Below are 20635 nucleotides of genomic sequence, written 5' to 3' on the forward strand. Positions count from 1 at the left end.
TCTGTCATCAGATTTATCAATGGTCCTTGAACACTATCTCACTATTTTTCTCTCACTTTGCATTATTTATTTATTATAAATACTTATTGTAATTTTTGTATATTGCACTGTTACTGCTGCAGAACAACAAATTTCATGACATGTCAATGATATTAAACCTGGTTCTGCTAGTATTTGCCTCTATTGGCTTCCTTAGTTATTTACCAGCCTCTGTATGATTGTAAAAGTGGGGATTTCTGAGTTACCAGTGGGCTTGTTTTTCCACACACCTCTTCTGTCTATCCTTGAGGCTGCTCCACCCTTTCATTGACATAAAGGAAAGCTTGATAATCCAGTTCCTCAGCTGGGGAAGGTTACTTAGCGTCACTTCCCTGTCCTGTGTGAAGTTCAATGGTTCCATTTAATATCAGAATATATACAATACATAACCTTAAATGTTTACTCTCCACAGACATATCAAGCTCACCTTTGTCCCCCTGCACCCACACCTCACTGAGTTCTGCGCCCACCATGAAGCTGAGTTCTTCTTCCACCACCTCTGTTTCTGAGCCCATTTCTTTGGCAAGGATTCTCCATCCTGCACCAATGACACCTTCACCCGTCTTCAACCCTCCTCCTTGTCTTGGACAACCCATTCTGCTCTTCTGCCTGTTCTGGACCTTTTCATTGCCAACTGCCACCAGGATATCAACCATCTCCACTTCATCACTGCTCTCTGTAATTTCAACTTCACTCCTTCCAAATGCACTGCTCTCCACTCTCTCCTAACCTCAGCATCAAACCCTTAGATAAGGGGTGTGCTGTAGTAGTCTGGCGTACTACTCCTTGCGGAGGCCCAGTGACAACTCTCAGACACCTCAAACAGGATGCCACTAAGGAGCACCAGGCCATTGTCTCCCACACCATCACAGACTTTATTAGCTCTGGAGATTTCCCATCCACTGCCACCAGCCTCAGAGTTCCCTCACCTCACATCTCTCATTTCTACCTCCTACCTAAGATCTATGATCCTGCTTGTCCAAGTAGACCTATTTTTGTTGCTTGTCCCTGCCCCACCGAACTCTTATCTGTATACCTCAACTCAGTTTTATCCCCCCCCCACCCCGGTTCAGTCCCTTCCTAACTACGTCTGTGATACCTCACATGGTCTTTTCAAGGATTTCAAGTTCCCTGGCTTCCATCATCTTATTTTCACTATGGATGTCCATTGCCTATACACCTCCTTTCCCCTCCAGGAAGGCCTCAAAGCTCTCTGTTTCTTTCTGGACATCAGAACTAACCAGTTCCCCTCCACCACCACTCTCCTCCGTCTAGCGAAACTTATCCTCTTTCTTTCTTTTCAAATCTTTTTATTAATTTTTAAGAAAAACATAAGTAAAATATAAGTACAAAACATTTGAGAGTACATAATAGATTAATTAACAATCAAATATGTATTAATCAATACATAAAGTCTCCCAAACTCATAGTATAATGTAAAGGAATTAAGAAAAAAAAAGAAAAGAAACCCCCCCCAAAAAAAAACAACTAAAAAAAAACTAAAAACTAACCAACATGGGCAATTGCATAATGTTAAATACATACAGTAGTGCCGATGACTCCCAACCTCCATCCACACAATTCAGGATAGTAACAATAAGGTTCAGGATCAGACCATTTAATTCATATGAAAATGTTGAATAAATGGTCTCCAAGTTTCCTCAAATTTAACTGAAGAATCAAAAACCACACTTCTAATTTTTTCCAAACTCAAACAGGAAATAGTTTGAGAAAACCACTGAAATACAGTTGGAGGGTTAATTTCTTTCCAATTCAGTAAAATAGATCTTCTAGCCATTAGTGTAACAAATGCAATCATTCGTGGGATGAAGCGGATAAACGCTTCTTATCTATCATTGGTAGACCAAAAATTGCGGTAAAAGGATGTGGTTGGAGATTAATATTTAAGACTCTTGAAATAATATTAAAAATATCTTTCCAATAGTTTTGTAAACAAGGACAAGACCAAAACATATGGGTCAACGAAGCAATATCAGAATGACATCTATCACAGGTTGGATTAACATAAGAATAAAATCGAGCAAGTTTATCTTTAGACATGTGAGCTCTATGTACAACCTTAAATTGTATTAGAGCATGTTTAGCACAGATAGAGGATGAGTTTACCAATAATAAAATTTTTTCCCATTGCTCAGTAGATATAGGGCAATGCAATTCTTCCTGCCATTCCTTCTTAATTTTTTCTGATATATCTGGTTGTACATTCATAATCATATTATAAATGATAGCTACTAAGCCCTTTTGACAAGGATTAAGAGCTAAAATTCTTTCTGTAATGTCCAATGGACATTCTTTCGAAAAAGACTTTAGTTCATTATATAGAAAATTTCTAACTTGTAAATATCTAAAAAAATGGGTTTTAGATAAATTATATTTATTAGATAACTGTTCAAAGGACATAATGTTATCATCCAAAAACAGATCACGAAAACATGTTATACCTTTTGTTTTCCATAAAAGAAAAGCTTGATCTATAGATGATGGTCGGAAAAAGTAGTTAGATATTATAGGACTTGACAGCATAAACTTATTCAAACCAAAAAATTTACGAAATTGAAACCAGATTCGTAATGTGTACTTGACTATAGGATTAGTTATCTGTTTATTCGTTTTGAATAACGAAAAAGGAAGTGAAGATCCTAAGATTGAGATCAATGAGAAATCTTGCACAGATTTACATTCCAAATTTACCCATTGTGGGCCAGCAACTGTAGTCGATTCTTGTGTCCAAAATATCAAATACCGTATATTAACTGCCCAATAGTAAAATCTTAAATTTGGTAGAGCCAAGCCGCCCTCCTTCTTAGGCTTCTGTAAATATTTTTTACCTAGCCTAGGATTTTTGTTCTGCCACAAATACGAAGATATTTTAGAGTCAACTATATCAAAAAAAGATTTAGGAATAAAAATTGGTAATGCTTGAAATAGATATAGAAATTTAGGTAGTATCATCATCTTAATGGCATTAATTCTGCCTACCAAAGACAAAGATAGTGGGGACCACCTATTAGCAAGTTGCTTAATTTGATCTATTAAAGGCAAAAAATTAGTTTTAAATAAATCTTTGTTTTTTAGTAATTTTAATACCTAAATAAGTAAAATAATCTGTAACAATTCTATATGGTACCTGATTATAAATTGAAGTATGCATATTTAATGGAAAAAGTTCACTCTTATTAAAATTCAATTTATATCCAGAAAAATTACTAAATTGAGCAAGCAAAGAAGAAATAGCAGGAATAGATCTTTCAGGGTCAGATATATATAATAACAAATCATCCGCATATAATGATACCTTATACATCGTCTCCCCACGGGTAATACCTAAAATATTGGGTGATTCACGAATAGCTATAGCCAAGGGTTCTAAAGCAATGTCAAATAATAAAGGGCTTAAAGGACAACCTTGCCTTGTGCCCCGAAATAACTGAAAAAAAGGGGATCTTTGATTATTGGTGAAGACCGAAGCTAAAGGTTTCTGATATATTTAATCCATGATATAAATTTTGAACTAAAATTAAAATGTTGCAAAGTATTAAATAAATATGACCATTCGACTCTATCAAATGCTTTTTCGGCATCTAAAGAAATGACACATTCTGGGATTTTAGATGAAGAGGTATAAACAATATTAAGTAATTTTCTAATGTTAAAAGATGAATAGCGATTTTTAATAAATCCAGTCTGATCCTCAGAAATAATCCGAGGCAATATATTTTCTAATCTAATAGCCAAAATTTTACTAAAAATCTTAAAATCCGTATTCAGCAAAGATATAGGCCGATAGGATGCACATTCAGTAGGGTCTTTATCTTTTTTAAGAATTAAGGAAATAGAAGCTTCATAAAAAGATTGTGGTAGTTCACCTATACTTAATGCATCTTTAAAAAATTTTACAAAGCCAAGGAGAAAGTATGGAAGAAAAGGATTTTAAAAATTCTGCAGAAAAACCATCTGGACCCGAAGCTTTACCCGAGTTCATTGAGAAAATAGCCTTTTCTATTTCAGACTCCGTAATAGGTGTGTCCAAAAATACACTATCCTCAACAGTTACTTTTGGAATATTCAATTTCCTTAAGAATTCATTCATTGTAGAAGAGTCCTTAGTACATTCTGATTGATATAAAGAATTATAAAAATCTTGGAAGGCTTTATTTATCTCTTTATGATCAATAGTCAAACTTATCCTCACTCTAAATAATTTCTCCTTTGGTTCCTCCTACTTCCTCCAAACAAAAGGTATAGTAATGGGCACTCACATGAGTCCCAGCTCTGCCTGCCTGTTTGTCAGCTACGTGGAACAGTCTATGTTCCAAGGCTACACTGGTGACCGTCCTGCATTTTTCCTACACTACATCGATGACTGTTTTGGTGCTGCTTCCTGCATGCATGCAAAGCTCATTGATTTCATCAATTTTGCCTCCAACTTCCACCCATATTCACCTGGTCCATTTCAGAAACTTCAATTTCCTTTCTTGATCTCTCTGCCTCTATCTCTGGAGACAGCCTATCTACTGATGTCTATTATAAACCCACTGACTCTCACAGCTACCCGGACAAGGGTTCCTCTTGTCCTTACCTACCACCCCACCAGCCTCCACGTCCAGCACATAATTTTCCATAATTTCAGCCATTTTCAACGGAGTCCCACCAACAAGCACATCGTTTACCCACCCCTGCACTTTCTAATTTCAGCAGAGATTGCTCCCTATGTGACTTCCTTGTCCATTCATCCCTCCCCACTGATCCTTAATCTGAAACTTATCATTGCAAGTGCCCCACCTGCCCCTACACCTCCTCCCTCACTACCATTCAAATAGTCTTACCAGATGAGGTGACACGTCACCTGTGAGACTTTTGGGGTCATGTACTGAGTCCAGTGCTCCCGGTGTGGCCTCCTGTATATTGATGAGACCCGACATAGATTGGGAGGACCGGTTCACTGACCACCTACACTTCGTCTGCCAGAAAAACTGTGATCACCCGGTGGCCACCCATTTTAATTCCACTTCCCATTCCCAATCCGACATGCCATTCCATTGTCTCCTTTACTGGCATGATGAGGCCACACTCAGGTTGGAGGAGCAACACCTTATATTCAGTTTGGATAGCCTCCAACCTGATGGCATTCTTTCACCATGGCCTTCTGCCCTCTGCTGTCAAATTCCCTCTTCTCCAGCCCTGTATTTCTCATCAATCAACTTCCGAGCTCTTTACTTCACCCTCCCCTCTCCCGGTTTCACTTTTACTTTGTGTTTCTTCCTCCCACCCCCCCCCCCCCCCCACCTCTTAATTCTGATTCCTCATCTTTTTTTCTCCAGTCCTGATGAAGGGTCTCGGCCGGAAACTTTGCTGCCTGGCCTGCTGAGTTCCTCCAGCACTTAGAGTGTGTTTCTTGGGTTTCCAGCACCTGCAGATTTTCTCTTGTTTATTCATCCCAACAGTTGGACATGCCACAGGCTCTCTCTCACTGAGAACTTGTGCCACAGCGAGAGGGGAGACAAACAGATCACTGTTTTGATGTGACAGTCTGCAGCGTCACTTTGTTTTGAGTTCCTCCGACTTGAGAATCAGCATCAAACTTGTGGATAATGAAGTAGGTTTTCAAAGCTTGCAGAGAGATTTAGGCCAGTTAGAAGAGTGGGCTGAACGATGGCAGATGGAGTTTAATGCTGATAAGTGTGAGGTGCTACATTTTGGTAGGAATCCAAATAGGACATACATGGTAAATAGTAGGGCATTGAAGAATGCAGTAGAACAGAGTGATCTAGGAATAATGGTGCATAGTTTCCTGAAGGTGGAATCTCATGTGGATAGGGTGATGAAGAAAGCTTTTGGTATGCTGGCCTTTATAAATAAGAGCATTGAGTATAGGAGTTGGGATGTAATGTTAAAATTGTACAAGGCATTGGTAAGGCTGAATTTGGAGTATTGTATACAGTTCTGGTCACCGAATTATAGGAAAGATGTCAACAAAATAGAGAGAGTACAGAGAAGATTTACTAGAATGTTACCTGGGTTTCAGCACCTAAGTTACAGGGAAAGATTGAACAAGTTAGGTCTTTATTCTTTGGAGCGTAGAAGGTTGAGGGGGACTTGATAGAGGTATTTAAAATTATGAAGGGGATAGATAGAGTTGACATGGATAGGCTTTTTCCATTGAGAGTAGGGGAGATTCAAACAAGAGGACACGAGTTGAGAGTTAGGGGGCAAAAGTTTAAGGGTAACACGAGGGGGAATTTCTTTACTCAGAGAGTGGTAACTGTGTGGAATGAGCTTCCAGTAGAAGTGGTAGAGGCAGGTTTGGTATTGTCATTTAAAGTAAAATTGGATAGGTATAAGGACAGGAAAGGAATGGAGGGTTATGGGCTGAGTGTGGGTCAGTGGGACTAGGTGAGAGTAAGCGTTCAGCACAGACTAGAAGGGCCGAGATGGTCTGTTTCCCTGCTGTAATTGTTATATGGTTATATGGTTAAACTCTTTGCTACCATTGAGGTCACTCAAGTGCAGAGGCCTCCGACAGCCATACTTGCTATTCCAATGTTCCGATGTCGGAACTTCAGTTGGCGACACTGGCAAGGATCGGGTCATCCAAGGGCAGCACCCCAAAGGCACGAGCAGCCTGGAAGATGTGCGTCTTTGGGTGCAGCCCTGTGGACAACCTGATTCATTGCCAGTGTCACTGAAGTGAGTGAGATCAGACTGTTTAACTCCAAATACACTGAGTGTCGACACTGGACCAGACTCTGTTCTGTAAGATGAGAAACAGAGCTGCTGATCTGTACTCTGCAATCTGAAACAGCATAATCTAGACTAAGGTGATGCCATTTTGATTGTGAATTAATTTTATTAATCCATTATGTTTCCATACGTAAGCAGCTGGAATATAAGTAAGTAATTTTATCCTATTTAAGAGTAAAATATCCCTGTTGCCTCCCAGGGTTATCTTCCAATTTGACACAACAGCCATAGAACTAACATTAGCCTTTTGTGTTTGCAGAATGTCGCGAGGCAAAACAACGACAGTGATTGCGGAGCCTTTGTGCTGCAGGTACCTATCAGACTTGGCTATTGAACTGTCACCTACTGCTTTCGGGTGACGGCGTTCCTAATTCCTTCCTCAAAACACTCCCCAATGGCCCAGCTTGAATTTTGTTATGCTCCCTTTGTTCTGAACTTTATATTTTTATCACCCCCTTCTCTGTTCTCCATCATTACTCTACCTCATTGAAATGTGTATGTCATTTCAAATACATATAGAACAATACAGCATAGTACAGGCCCTTCGGCCCACAATGTTGTTCCGACCCTTAAACCCTTTCCCCCATATAACCCTCCACCTTAAATTCCTCAATATACCTGTCTAGTAGTCTCTTAAATTTCACTAGTGGATCTGCCTCCACCACTGACTCAGGCAGTGCATTCCATGCACCAACCACTCTGAGTAAAAAACCTTCCTCTAATATCCCCCTTGAACTTCCCATCCCATACCTTAAAGCCATGTCCGCTTGTACTGAGCAGTGGTGCCCTGGGGAAGAGGCGCTGGCTGTCCACTCTGTCTATTCCTCTTAATATCTTGTATACCTCTATCATGTCTCCTCTCATCCTTCTCCTCTCCAAAGAGTAAAGCCCTAGCTCCCTTAATCTCTGATCATAATGCATACTCTCTAAACCAGGCAGCATCCTGGTAAATCTCCTTTGTACCCTTTCCAATGGTTCCACATCCTTCCTATAGTGAGGCGACCAGAACTGGACACAGTACTGCAGGTGTGGCCTAACCAGAGTTTTATAGAGCTGCATCATTACCCCGTGACTCTTAAACTCTTATCTCTTGACTTATGAAAGCTAACACTTCATAAGCTTTCTTAACTACCCTATCTACCTGTGAGGCAACTTTCAGGGATCTGTGTACATGTACCCCCAGATCCCTCTGCTCCTCCACACTTCCAAGTATCCTTCCATTTACTTTGTACTCTGCCTTGGAGTTTGTCATTCCAAAGTGTACCACCTCATACTTCTCCGGGTTGGACTCCATCTGCCAAACTTGATCAAATACCTTGATCAAACTTCTGCAACCAGTAGTGCATGTTGGCACTAATGATGTAGTTGGGAAAGGGGAGGAGGTCCTGAAGAGAGAATTTAAGGAGCTAGGCAGAAAGCTGAAAAGCAGGACCTCCTGGTTTAGTCATCTCTGGATTGTTGCCAGTGCCACACCCCAGCGAGAGTAAGAATAGGATGATTTGGCCAATGAATGTATGCCCGAGGAACTGGAACTGGGCGCAGGGCTTCAGATTTCCGCAGAAGGTATGACCTGCAGAACAGGCACAGGTTACACCTGAATATCCTTGCAGGCAGGTTTGCTAGAAGTGTTGGGAAGGAGTTGAAGTAATTTGGCAAGGGGATATGGCTGAGGATGGAGCAGTTGGTAAGCAAGCAAAGGCAGTGTGCGGTGAGAGTGTCAGCAAGGACAAGCAGATCATGGGGCCAAATTGCAGTCAGTGGGATGAGGACAAAATCGAAAAGGGACTGAAGGTGTTATATTTGAATGCACACAGTGTATGGAATAAGGTGGAGGATCTGTAGTGCATTGGAGATTAGCAGCTATAACTGTGGGCACCACTGAATCATGGCTGAAAGAAGATTATAGTTGAGAGCTTAACATACAATGATACATATTGTGTCAAAAACACATGCAGATAGACAAAGGAGATGGTATGGCTCTGTAGGTAAAAAATGAAATCAAATCCTTAGAAAGAGGTGACGTAGAATCTTTGTGGGTAGAGTTAAGAAACTGCGAAGGTGAAGAGACCGTAATGGAGTTATATGCAAGCCTCTGAACAGTAGCCAGGCTGTGGGTTACAAAATACAATGGGAGATAGAAAATGCATGTCAAAAGGACAATGTTACAATAGTCATGGGGGATTTCAATATGCAGGTAGATTGGGAAAATCAGGTTGGTGCTGATTTTGGATCCCAAGAGAAAGAGTTCATAGAATGTCTATGAGAGTGTTTCTTAGAGCAGCTTGTGGTTTGGCTCACTGGAGGATCAGCTGTTCTGGATGGGGTATTTTGTAATGAACTAGATTTGATTACACAGGTAAGAGAACCCTTACAAGGCAGTGATCATAATATGATAGATTCACTGTCCAGTTTGAGAGGGAGAAGCTATATCTGGATGTATCAGTGTTACAGTGGAGTAAAGGGAATTACAGCAGCACGAGAGAGGAACTGGTTGATTGGAAGGGGACACCATCAGAGATGATGGCAGAGCAGCAATGGCTGGAGTTTCTGGAAGCAATTCGGAAGGTGCAGGATAGATACAACCCAAAGAAGAAGTAGTATTCTAAAGGGAGTATGACGCAACCATGGCTGACAAAGGAAGTGAAAGCCAACATAAAAAGCGAAAGAGAGGGCATATAATAAATCAAAAATTAGTGGAAAGTTAGTGGATTGGGAAGCTTTTAAAAACCAACAGAAGGCAACTAAGAAAGCCATAAGGAAGAATAAGATGAAATATGAAGGTTAGCTAGCCAGTAATGTCAAAGAGGATACCAAACTTTTTTTCAGGCATATAAGGAGGAAAAGAGAGGTGAGAGAAGATATCAGACTGCTGGAAAATGACACTGGAGAGGTAGTAATGGGGAACAAAGAAATGGTGGATGAACTGAATAAGAATTTTGCATCAGTCTTCACTATAAAGCACACTAACAGTATGCTGGAAGTTCGAGAGTGTCAGGGCAAAGTGAGTGCAATTGCTATTGTAAGTTTTCACAAATAAAACGGAGGCATTTATGTTTAGAAAAAACCATAGCAACTCATTTATTGAACACCACAATACTGAATACAAAGTGCAGTAAATCCCTTTGTGTAATTACCTCACCACATCAGACCAGTCTTTCAAAGTGAACCCCAACTCAATGTTGGTGGTTGTGTATTATGCATGTGTCCACACATTTCATTACTTTACACAGCCCCTCCATCCACCAGAATTCACTAAAACCAGCGTTATCACCCAACTCAGGCCCCATATTCCATGGGTGGAGGAACAGTGGATGCCTCTGGCTCATCCAGAGGGTTTGTTGACACACTGATGGTCATGTCATGATGGCAGGGGCATGGTAGCAGACTCCTCCAAATTTTGATGGGCTGGTTTAAGGCAATCTACTGAAATATGTTGAAGTTTACCCATCTTATCTATGATAAAAGTCTTCTCTCTCCATTTCTAAATGTGGAACAGGCTGTACACCATCATGGGAGGTAGGAATAGGTACAAAAGGACTGAATTTACTGAAGAGGGTGGAACGCTGTTGAGAGGACAACCAAGTGGCTGTGGTGTCAGGATTAAAATCATATGGCACTCATACGGCTGCTCGTATACCTATTCAGCTATGAACGACTGCAGGTCCTCTTATGGAGCTATTCTGAACCCCAGCAGGACCCATGGAGACGATCATGCCAAAACTCATCTGTCAGGGAAGCCCTTAGAGCAACCTTTAAGGAGCAGTGAAACCACTCTCAGAGGCCATGATGTATCGTAGGTCTGATATGAATTGAGGACCGCATTCAGAGGAAGTATCAGATGGGGCAGCAAACTGAGCAAACCAGGTGCTGATGAATGCCCAGCCCACGTCTGCAGCTATCATCGATGCTAGAGGGTCAATCTCTGGCCACCTGGTGGTACTGTCCACCATGGTAAGTAGGTGCCTGAAACCGCGTGAGGAGGAAGAGGACCAACCAGGTCCACATTGATGTGGTCAAACTGACGCTCAGGAACCTCAAAAGAAGTCAATGGCACTTGGACATGACGGTTAATTTTTTTCCCTCTGGCTCTCCGCACAGGCTGCAGTACAATCACTCACGTCTTTTCTGAGGCCATGCCACACAAATTTTAATGCAACCAGTTTCTGAAAAGCAGTATGCCTCTAGGTTGTGGGCACCATGGGTGAGGACAACCGGTTGAGACATCACACAGAAGAGAAACCCCAGCTTCCCCAAACTTAATGTCAGCCAAATGCAAGCCCCTGACTGCTGTTCGGTAAACCTGGACCTCTTGGTCAGCTACAATGCCAGCATAGTCAACCCCTATATGTATGGCCTCAAGGACTGGCCGTGAGAGGCAATCAACCACAGCATTATCTTTCTGTTGTTATGTTGTACATCAGTTGTGAACTCTGATGTGTAGGTGAGTTGGGCAGACCAAGAGTCTGATATTTTGACCATTGTGTGCACGAGGGGTTTGTGGTCAATGAACGCTGTGAAATTCCGACCCTCTAGAAGAAAACGAAAATGGAGGACAGCCAGATGGAGACCAAGAAACTCACAGTCAAACATGTTGTACTTCCTTGTGGGGGGTGGGGGGGGGGGGAACGGAGCTACAGGCTGATGAAGACGGATAGCTGCAACATGCCTCTGACCAAGTTCATGCACAGCACCCACAGCGTAGTCTGAGCCGTCAGTAGTAATGGCTGCAGGTGCGTTGGGGAGCGGGTGTGCCAGTAGGGTCACGTTGGAAAGAGCTTCTTTAGTTTCATTAACTGCTCTGGTCATGTCCACTGACCAGTCAAACATGCGATTAGGGATGTTGTCTTTAAGCGCACTATACAGGGGAAGCAAAAGTTCAGTAGCTCATGGACAATCACCCATGTTGGCATAAGTACTCGAAATGTGTTTGGATTTGGATGCACTGGCGACTAGTATGTCATCCAAGTCTTTTAATACAGAGTCCATCAGCTACTGGAAAGTGTGCACTGCATTTTTCAACCCAAACGCATTCACAGAAACTGAAAGAGGCCAAATGGGGTTATCACAACCATTTTGGGAATGTCCTCTGAGCACACAGGTATACAGGTGGTAGCCCCTAACTAGATCGACTTTGGAAAAAATTAATTTTCTAGCAGAACATGCTGAAAAGTACTGAATGTGTGGGACCGAGTAACGATCAGGGGTTGTGGCCTCATTAAGGCATTGGTAATCGCCACAAGGGCGACAACCGCCATTGAACTTAGGGACCATATGAAGGGGTGAAGCCCAGAGACTATTTGACTGGCATATAGTGCCAAGTTTCCATGTTAGCAAACTCAGCCTTCATGGTTGCCAGCTTTGTTGGGTCCATTTGTGTGTGGGCTAGTTATAGAAATAAAACCATAGGATATAGGAGCAGAAGTAGGCCATAGGGCCCATTGAGTCTGCTCCGCCATTCAATCATGGGCTGATCCAATTCTTCCAATCATTCCCACTCCCCTGCTCTCACCCCATACCCTTTGATGCCCTGGCTAATCAAGAACCTATCTATCTCTGCCTTAAATACATCCAATCACTTTGCTTCCACAGCTACTCGTGGCAACAAATTCCACAGATTTACTGCCCTCTGACTAAAGTAATTTCTCCGCATCTCAGTTCTAAAAGGACGTCCTTCAATCCTGAAGTCGTGCACTCTTATCCTAGAATCCCCTACCATGGGAAATAACTTTGCCATGTCTAATCTGTTCAGGTCTTTTAACATTCAGAATGTTTCTATGAGATCCCCCCTCATTCTCCTGAACTCCAGGGAGTACAGCCCAAGAGCTGCCAGACGTTCCTCATACAGTAACCCTTTTGTTCCTGGAATCATTCTTGTGAATCTTTGAACCCTTCCAATGTCAGTATATCCTTTCTAAAATACGGAGCCCCAAACTGCACACAATACTCCAAATGTGGTCTCATGAGTGCCTTATAGAACCTCAACCTCACAGCCCTGCTCTTATATTCTATACCTCTAGAAATGAATGCCAACATTGCATTCGCCTACTTCACAACTGACTCAACCTGGAGGTTAACCTTTAAGGTATCTTGAATAAGGACTCCTAAGTTCCTTTGCATCTCTGCATTTTGAATTCTTTCTCCATCTAAATAATAGTCTGCTCGTTTATTTCTTCCATCAAAGTACATGATCATACACTTTCCAACATTGTATTTCATTTGCCGCTTCTTTGCCCATTCCGTTAAACTATCTAACTCTCTGTTTCCTCAACACTACCCGTTCCTCCACCTATCTTTGAATTATAGGCAAATTTAGCCACAAATCCATTAATCCCATAGTCCAAATCATTGACATACATTGTAAAAAGCAGCGGTCCCAACACTGACCCCTGTGGAACTCCACTGGTAGTCGGCAGCCAGCCAGAATAGGATCCCTTTATTCCCACTCTCTGTTTTCTGCTGATCAGCCAATGCTCCATCCTTGCTAGTAACTTCCCTGTAATTCCATGGGCTCTTATCTTGCTAAGCAGCCTCACGTGTGGCACCTTGTTAAAGGCCTTCTGAAAACCCAAGTACACCATATCTACTACATCTCCTTTGTCTACCCTGCTTGTAATTTCCTTAAAGAATTGAGGTAGGTTTGTCAGGCAGGATTTTCCTTTCAGGAGACCATGCTGGTTTTGGCCTATCTTGTCATATGCCTCCAGGTACTCCATAATCTCACCCCTAACAATCAGTTCCAACAACTTTCCAACCACTGATGTCAGGCTAACAGGTCTATAGTTTCCTTTCTGCTGACCTACCCTTCTTAAACAGTGGAGTAACATTTGCAATTTTCCAGTCATCCGGTACAATGCCAGAATCTATAGATTCTTGAAAGATCATCATTAATGCCTCTGAAATCTCTCCAGCTACTTCCTTCAGAACCCGAGGGTGCATTCCGTCAGGTCCAGGAGATTAATCCACCCTCAGACCATTAAGCATCTTCTCAGTCGTAATTTTCACTGCACTGACTTCACTTCCCTGACACTCTTGAATGTCTGGTATACTGCAGACGTCTTCCACTGTGAAGACTGATGAAAAATTCCTCTGCCATCTCTGCATCTCTCATTACAATATCTCCACCGTCATTTTGATTTGGTCCTATATCTGCCCTCGACACTCTTTTACCCTTTATATACTTAAAAAAGCTTTTAGTATGTCCTTTGATATTAGTCGCCTGCTTCCTCTCATAATTCATCTTTTCCTTCCGAGTGACCTTCTTAGTTTCCTTTTGCAAGTTTTTAAAAGCTCCCCAATCCTCTACCTTCCCACTAGCTCTGGCTTCCTTGTATGTCCTTCCTTTTGCTTTTACTTTGGCTCTGACTTCACTTGTCAGCCATGGTAGTGTCCTCCTTCTTATTTGGAATATATCTGTCTTGCACTTCCCTCATTTTTTGCAGAAACTCCAGCCGTTGCTGCTCTGCTGTCATTCCTGCAAATGTCCCTTTCCAGTCAACTTCAGCCAGTTCCTCTCTCAGGCCATTGTAATTTCCTTTACAGGTTCCCCCCGCAATTCAAAGGTTAGAGCGTTCCTGTGAAACCGTTTGTAAGCCGAAATGTTGTAAAGTAGTGGTCACCAACCTTTTTAAGCCAAGATCCTCTACCTTGGCCTTAGTGAAAGGTGAGATCGACCCCAGATCAATTAGTTACATGCATGCGCACTGGGGCAGAAAAGACTGGAAGTAAAACCCTGCAACCTAGAAGTAGAAATAATGTATAAACACCAGGGGTACCCACCCTTTCTTGCACCGCAGACCAGTTTAATATTGTCAATATTCTTGCGGACTGGCCGACGAGGGCAGTGGGGTGTTAAACACAACTGGAATACAGCGATACTCGAAGCAGGTTCCTTATGTCCAGTCTATTCCATAATTTAGTTTTCGCGGCTCTCGGCACTTAGCTTCTGTCCCACTTGCTCACGTTTTTTCTTTTCTTTTTTTTAAATTTTTTTTTATTAGTTTTTCAAAACATTTTACAAAATTAAAAACCCCAAATCCCAATGAGGAGCATTAATACAGTGCAAGATTAAGCATACAATAACAATATGCTACAAAGGAAGAGAATTTAACAAAAAAAGCACCTAAATTAAAGACAAGTGAGCTTAGCATCCTCCCCAAGCCCCACAACACAAGAAAAAAACAACAACTCCAGACCAACCACCACACAGTATAAAGAGTATAAGTCCGGACAGTCAAACTCCCAGACTGTGAATACACTTAGCAACAGAGGATAATAATGCCTACTACCAGAAAAAAAAAAGGGAGCTGAAAGCAAGGGACTGAAAAGAAAAAAAAAGGAAAAAAAAAAAAACCCTAGTCAAGAGGAAGGTTATGAAAGTACTCGATAAAAGGTCCCCAGACCTTATGGATCTTTAGATCCGAATTAAGAACCGATTGAATAGCTAAGGCAGAGTTAGTAGGTGATCTGGTAACAGAGGACGATCGGTCCAGTTTAGGATCCAACCAACAGTTGAAATCACCACCCAATATAAGAGAGTATGAGTTTAAGTCTGGTAGTGAGGAAAAAAACAGTTCAAAAAAGTTAACATCATCAAAGTTGGGGGCATACAGGTTTGCTAGTGCAACTTTAGTGTTATATAGTTTACTGGAAACAATAATAAAACGGCCATTTGTATCAGATATTTTATTATGGAGTTCAAAAGGAATATTTGAATTAATAAGAATGGAAACTCCCCTAGCTTTAGCGGCAAAGGATGAATGAAAATGCTGACCCGCCCACTTTGACAGAAGCCGGGAGTTATCAAAACAACGAATATGAGTTTCTTAAAGGAAAGCAATGTCAGCTTTGAGTTGTTTGATATGTGAGAATACCTTCCTCCTTTTAACAGGGTGGTTCAGTCCCTTTACATTCCAGCTCACGAATTTAAGTGCACTAGCCATTATCAATTACTAATGCATAAAAGGCAGCAGGCATATAAAAAGTCAAGCAGTACAATAGCAGTCTGGGAGCAGAGATGTAAACATAGATTCGTAAGGTCAAAATATAAACATGTCCTAAGCAATAAAGAGATGTTGGAACTGGAAAATCCATCCCACCCGCACAACCCAAAACTAGACGGCTACTAAAACAAGTAGCTAGCTCTACCAAAAAAATTAACCCAAATACAACTTCCAGATCTGTGTCATTAACAACATTTCCGTATAAATATTATAGCAAATAGTAACAATTTTATGCACTAGAAAACATAACTACAGATTAGAACACCTTCTGCAGAAATATACAACTTAATACAGAGAAAATCGGAAGAAAACCAAAACTAACCTACCCGCGAAACATTATAGAAGAATAAAGTAAGAGAAAGGGGAAAAAAAAGTGTAACCCCTGGGTCGCTTCAGGCATCGCTCAAACTCGTTCTAGTCTAGGGGGAGCAGCCTTCGGCCCCGCCAAACTGGGTAATCAGCTGGTGTGGATGCTGTGTGATGTCCCCGCCTCGCCAAAAAACAGACAGTTCACCTTATGCGATTAAATGAGTACAATTTATAAAGATTACTATAACTAAGCGATTACTAACGATACAGTATAAATGAATAAGAGAAAAAAAGAAAAGGCGCCAAACTTATCAAAGTCCAAACCACTTCGTGCACAACCGTTGGAGCTCAATTACTGAAGTCTTCTGGCCACCATTCGATCCCCTCCGACTTCCTCGACCCGCCTCCTGGGACACCCATGGTGGTCGACCAGACGCTCCACACTCCTCTGTCTCCGTCTCCTCTCATCACCGAAAACCTTGCCCAGCTTCCAGCATCCCGTCCTCTCTCTCTCACTCCATCGCGCCGACTCCCCAAAATCCCCCCCAACAATCAGTTTACAGTCCCAAACAAGCTTCCAGCACTTATCATAACAAAGACGCTAGCATTCCTTCTATTAACACAGGCGCCAGCATTCCTACTTTTAACAAAACAAAGACGCCATTTTGATTACATACACAGTAACAAAGAAAAAGAAACCCCCCGTTACACACTCCCCCCACCAAATAAAAGTCATGTCCCCATGACTATTAGATAACTCGTCACCTTTCCTGCCAACACACCGTAACCCAAGCACAAGCAGTGACATCTCCTCCCCACACAGTAAACCTCACGCCCTGTTCCTTAGGCGCTATATAGGCCAACTATCTGGGCGTTCCCTAACCCTTCTGAGACCTCCGTACCCCCCCTCACCTAAACCCTTAGGCTAGGACACAGCTGGGGGTACCTTGGGTCCACTACCAACTCCTCTTTCAACCTCTCACTCATGCCCCACACTGCACACAGCTAACCCTCCCCACTACACCTGCCTCAGTGGAAGAAGGGCCAAAGGTCCCTTCCTCAATCGAGGGAAAGTCAGCAAAAGGCAGCATGTACCACACATCCAGCACATCAGCCTTTGAATCCGTATTCTTCCTCATTTCTTTGATCGGTAGCTGCTGTTTGATCTTCTCCAAACGGAAACACGTGGCCTGCACTGCTCCTGCAGTCTCTTCAGCCTCCTGCAATTGAGATTATCATCTTCTCTGGCCCCTGGCTCAGCAGTTCTGACTCCCGCATCCCGGCCATCTCAATCTGGAATGCAGTTACTCCAACAGCTTCTTCCACCCCGACCTGAAAAACAGCAGTTAAAGATTGGTCACCCTCCAGTTCAGTATTCACTGCACTTCTCTCCAGCTTTTTTTCTCCTCATGACTTCTTCCAGATCAACCTTCAGGTTTTGCACTTCATTTGAACTGTCGATGGTCATCTTCAGGTTCCCTTCAAGCTACCGCTTCCCCCTTCCGAGATTTGTCCGCAATTTCTTCACCTCCGCAAGCTCCCTTCTCCAGGCTTTCAGTTTGCTGTGGCCCTCAGTCAAACAACTTTCTTCGTTCTCTCCAACTTGTAAGTCTTTCAAATGGTTCCAGATCACTCTCTCCGGTCTCTCAGTCTTCATTTCAAACTTGATTCCGTAGAGACAGTCACTCACGAGCTGCAACCTTCGCCAGCCCTGGCACGTGTCCAGAAAACACTTTAACTCTGTAGTTCTCAGCCGCTCCTGCAACGACCTCACTTCATATTCTCCTGAGGCAAATCCAAATACCAAGAAATCATCCACATACGTCAAAATTCCAAACGCCTCCACACCCCCATGGTCTTCCACATGCCCTGCAGGAAGGTTGCAAGGGCTCCGGAGATACCCTGTGGTATCTTTTCGGACCGGAAGACTCCTAGGGAACTTATAACCGCCGTCTTCTCCTTGTTGGCCTCACTCATCGGGATCTGGCAACATCCACTCCTCAGATCCAGCACCTTAAACCTCTTCGCACCACTCAGATAGGCCATCGCCTCTACGGCCCAATATAATCCACACACACGCTGCCTACGTCTGCCACGCTGTAGGGGCCAGTCGCCGCAACCTCTGCCTCACCGAGGTGTCTTCAGCAGTCAACTCCCCTCCCTGGTGGTATTTCGCAGCGTCCACTAAGAGGATCTCACCCTCAGATACTCCTCCAGGCCATACCACCACCGGCTCTTGTTTGAATTCGGTATCGGCCCAATGCTGCTACACACGTCCGCACAAGCAGCTCAAAACTCTGGGTGCATCGATAATGCCTCCAAACAGCTCTCACCCGCCTCCTCCGGGCAGGCCCCCAAGCGCACCAACAGGATATTGGTTCTCTCCATAACCGAAACGCTGCCCGTCTCAACAGTGTCCGGACACATCAGCATTAACGATTCACGAACCTCAGTCACCTCCACATTTGCCTCTAAGAACTCCATTTTCACTGACCAACAACCGTCGTCTTTATAATCACCGGCACTGGTACCCCAAATCTCCAGTGCCGTCAATGTCATCAAGGGTAAAGGCTTCCAAAAACGGTTATAAAACAAACTGTACAGCAACTTAACCGGTGCCCCGGTGCCGAGGATGGCTTTAACTTGACCTCTATCCATCCGTAACAACACCTGAGTGCGTGGTCCCTCTAAGCCTTCAGGAATAGGGTCTGTTCCTTGCGGGAGTTCCTTGGTACATTGCTGGGAACGTGCTCCCCCAGAGACCCCAAGCCGTTCCCCCACTGGGCCTCCTCTAAGTTTCCCAACACCTCTCGGATCAACGGAACAACTGATCCCCTTGACAGATCCCCCTGTCTCCGCAAGCAATTTATCTGCCCTCCTAACCAAAAGGGATACCCTAAAAACTTCCCACCAATCTCCTGCCACGGATATGATAAGCCCCCCAGCTGCGGCATTTGACTTCCAGTCGAACCACACGCATTTTCCCACACTTTCCCAGAACTGGCAGCTGTCACTTCGAGATAATTGCTCCCGACAGTTCTAACAACGCTACCAGCCCGCCTACTCAAACTTTCAACCAATCCCTGTCGCTTTCCCTCAGCCAAGCACTGCCACTCACCCAACAACTGAGAGGTCTGCTCCGCCCACATCTCCACCCCTTTAGGGCTGGACATTATTCCAACAACCGGGCGGAGCCCACCATAGCTGAAACATCCCAACCTGTCACTCCTCACTCTCCAAACAGTACGGACAACCCATGGCCCCACCACCTTTTCGTCAGCGCTAGTCGGAACTCGAACAACGCCCTCCGGGCTACCAACAGCAGCCACCCCACCCAACACACATGCAGAGATAACCGGCAATCGCACACCCACAAAGGCACACCAGCTCTTCGCCGCAGACATAATTTAAAGAGGGCGATCACACAGCTTCCACAGAAATCAATCCCGGACGAGCATCCCACAATGTAACCCCTGGGTCGCCTCAGGCATCGCTCAAACTCGTTCTAGTCTAGGGGGAGCAGCCTTTGGCCCCGCCAAACTGGGTAATCAGCTGGTGTGGATGCTGTGTGATGTCCCCGCCTCGCCCAAAAAACACAGACAGTACACCTTATGCGATTAAATGAGTACAATTTATAAAGATTACTATAACTAAGCGATTACTAACTATACAGTATATATGAATAAGAGAAAAAAAGAAAAGGCGCCAAACTTATCAAAGTCCAAACCACTTCGTGCACAACCGTTGGAGCTCAATTACTGAAGTCTTCTGGCCACCATTCGATCCCCTCCGACTTCCTCGACCCGCCTCCTGGGACACCCATGGTGGTCGACCAGACGCTCCACACTCCTCTGTCTCCGTCTCCTCTCATCACCGAAAACCTTGGGCTGGGGACCGTCGCCCAGCTTCCAGCATCCCGTCCTCTCTCTCTCACTCCATCGCGCCGACTCCCCAAAATCCCCCCCAACAATCAGTTTACAGTCCCAAACAAGCTTCCAGCACTTATCATAACAAAGACGCTAGCATTCCTACTATTAACACAGGCGCCAGCATTCCTACTTTTAACAAAACAAAGACGCCATTTTGATTACATACACAGTAATAAAGAAAAAGAAATCCCCCGTTACAAAAGGTAAGAAGGAAAAAGAAAAAAAAGAGGAAGGGGTAAGTTATAAATTCAAGACGAGTGCTTATCAACCATTTACAGAGAAGGGAGAAAAAAATTCAGAGATTAGAAAAAAGGGGTGAAGAAAAGAAAAAGATAACATAAATAAATATTTAAAACAAAGGAAAAATAAATCAGCAGTTGAACTGTGAACCAACAAACAGGGAGGCCTTCACTAAAGACTTCGAACCTCCAAAACAAGTTAGAGTTAGTTGCAGAACTCTGTAGGTAAAGTTATACAAGAATAAAAATAGATTACACACACACCAAATCCCGGGAGAGATTGTCAACGGCCCTTAAAGTTTCAATGAATAATGTCCGAGTGATTTAAGTGAATTCCGAGTCCAGAGAAAGTAATTTT

The 20635-nt window shown here is 43.2% G+C and overlaps 1 protein-coding gene across 3 annotated transcripts in view; it reads left to right on the forward strand.

Annotated features, from left to right (window-relative positions):
* Window positions 1–20635, forward strand: part of LOC140729368 (uncharacterized) — a 74288-nt gene that overhangs the window by 40476 nt on the left and 13177 nt on the right. For all 3 annotated transcript variants that reach the window (XM_073049029.1, XM_073049031.1, XM_073049032.1), the window contains exon 10: window positions 7061–7111. In XM_073049029.1, the coding sequence (XP_072905130.1) occupies window positions 7061–7111 (51 nt within the window). The remainder of the gene's footprint in view (window positions 1–7060; window positions 7112–20635) is intronic.

Source organism: Hemitrygon akajei, chromosome 6 (genome assembly GCF_048418815.1).
Source record: "Hemitrygon akajei chromosome 6, sHemAka1.3, whole genome shotgun sequence".
In the NCBI taxonomy this organism is placed as follows: Eukaryota; Metazoa; Chordata; class Chondrichthyes; order Myliobatiformes; family Dasyatidae; genus Hemitrygon; species Hemitrygon akajei.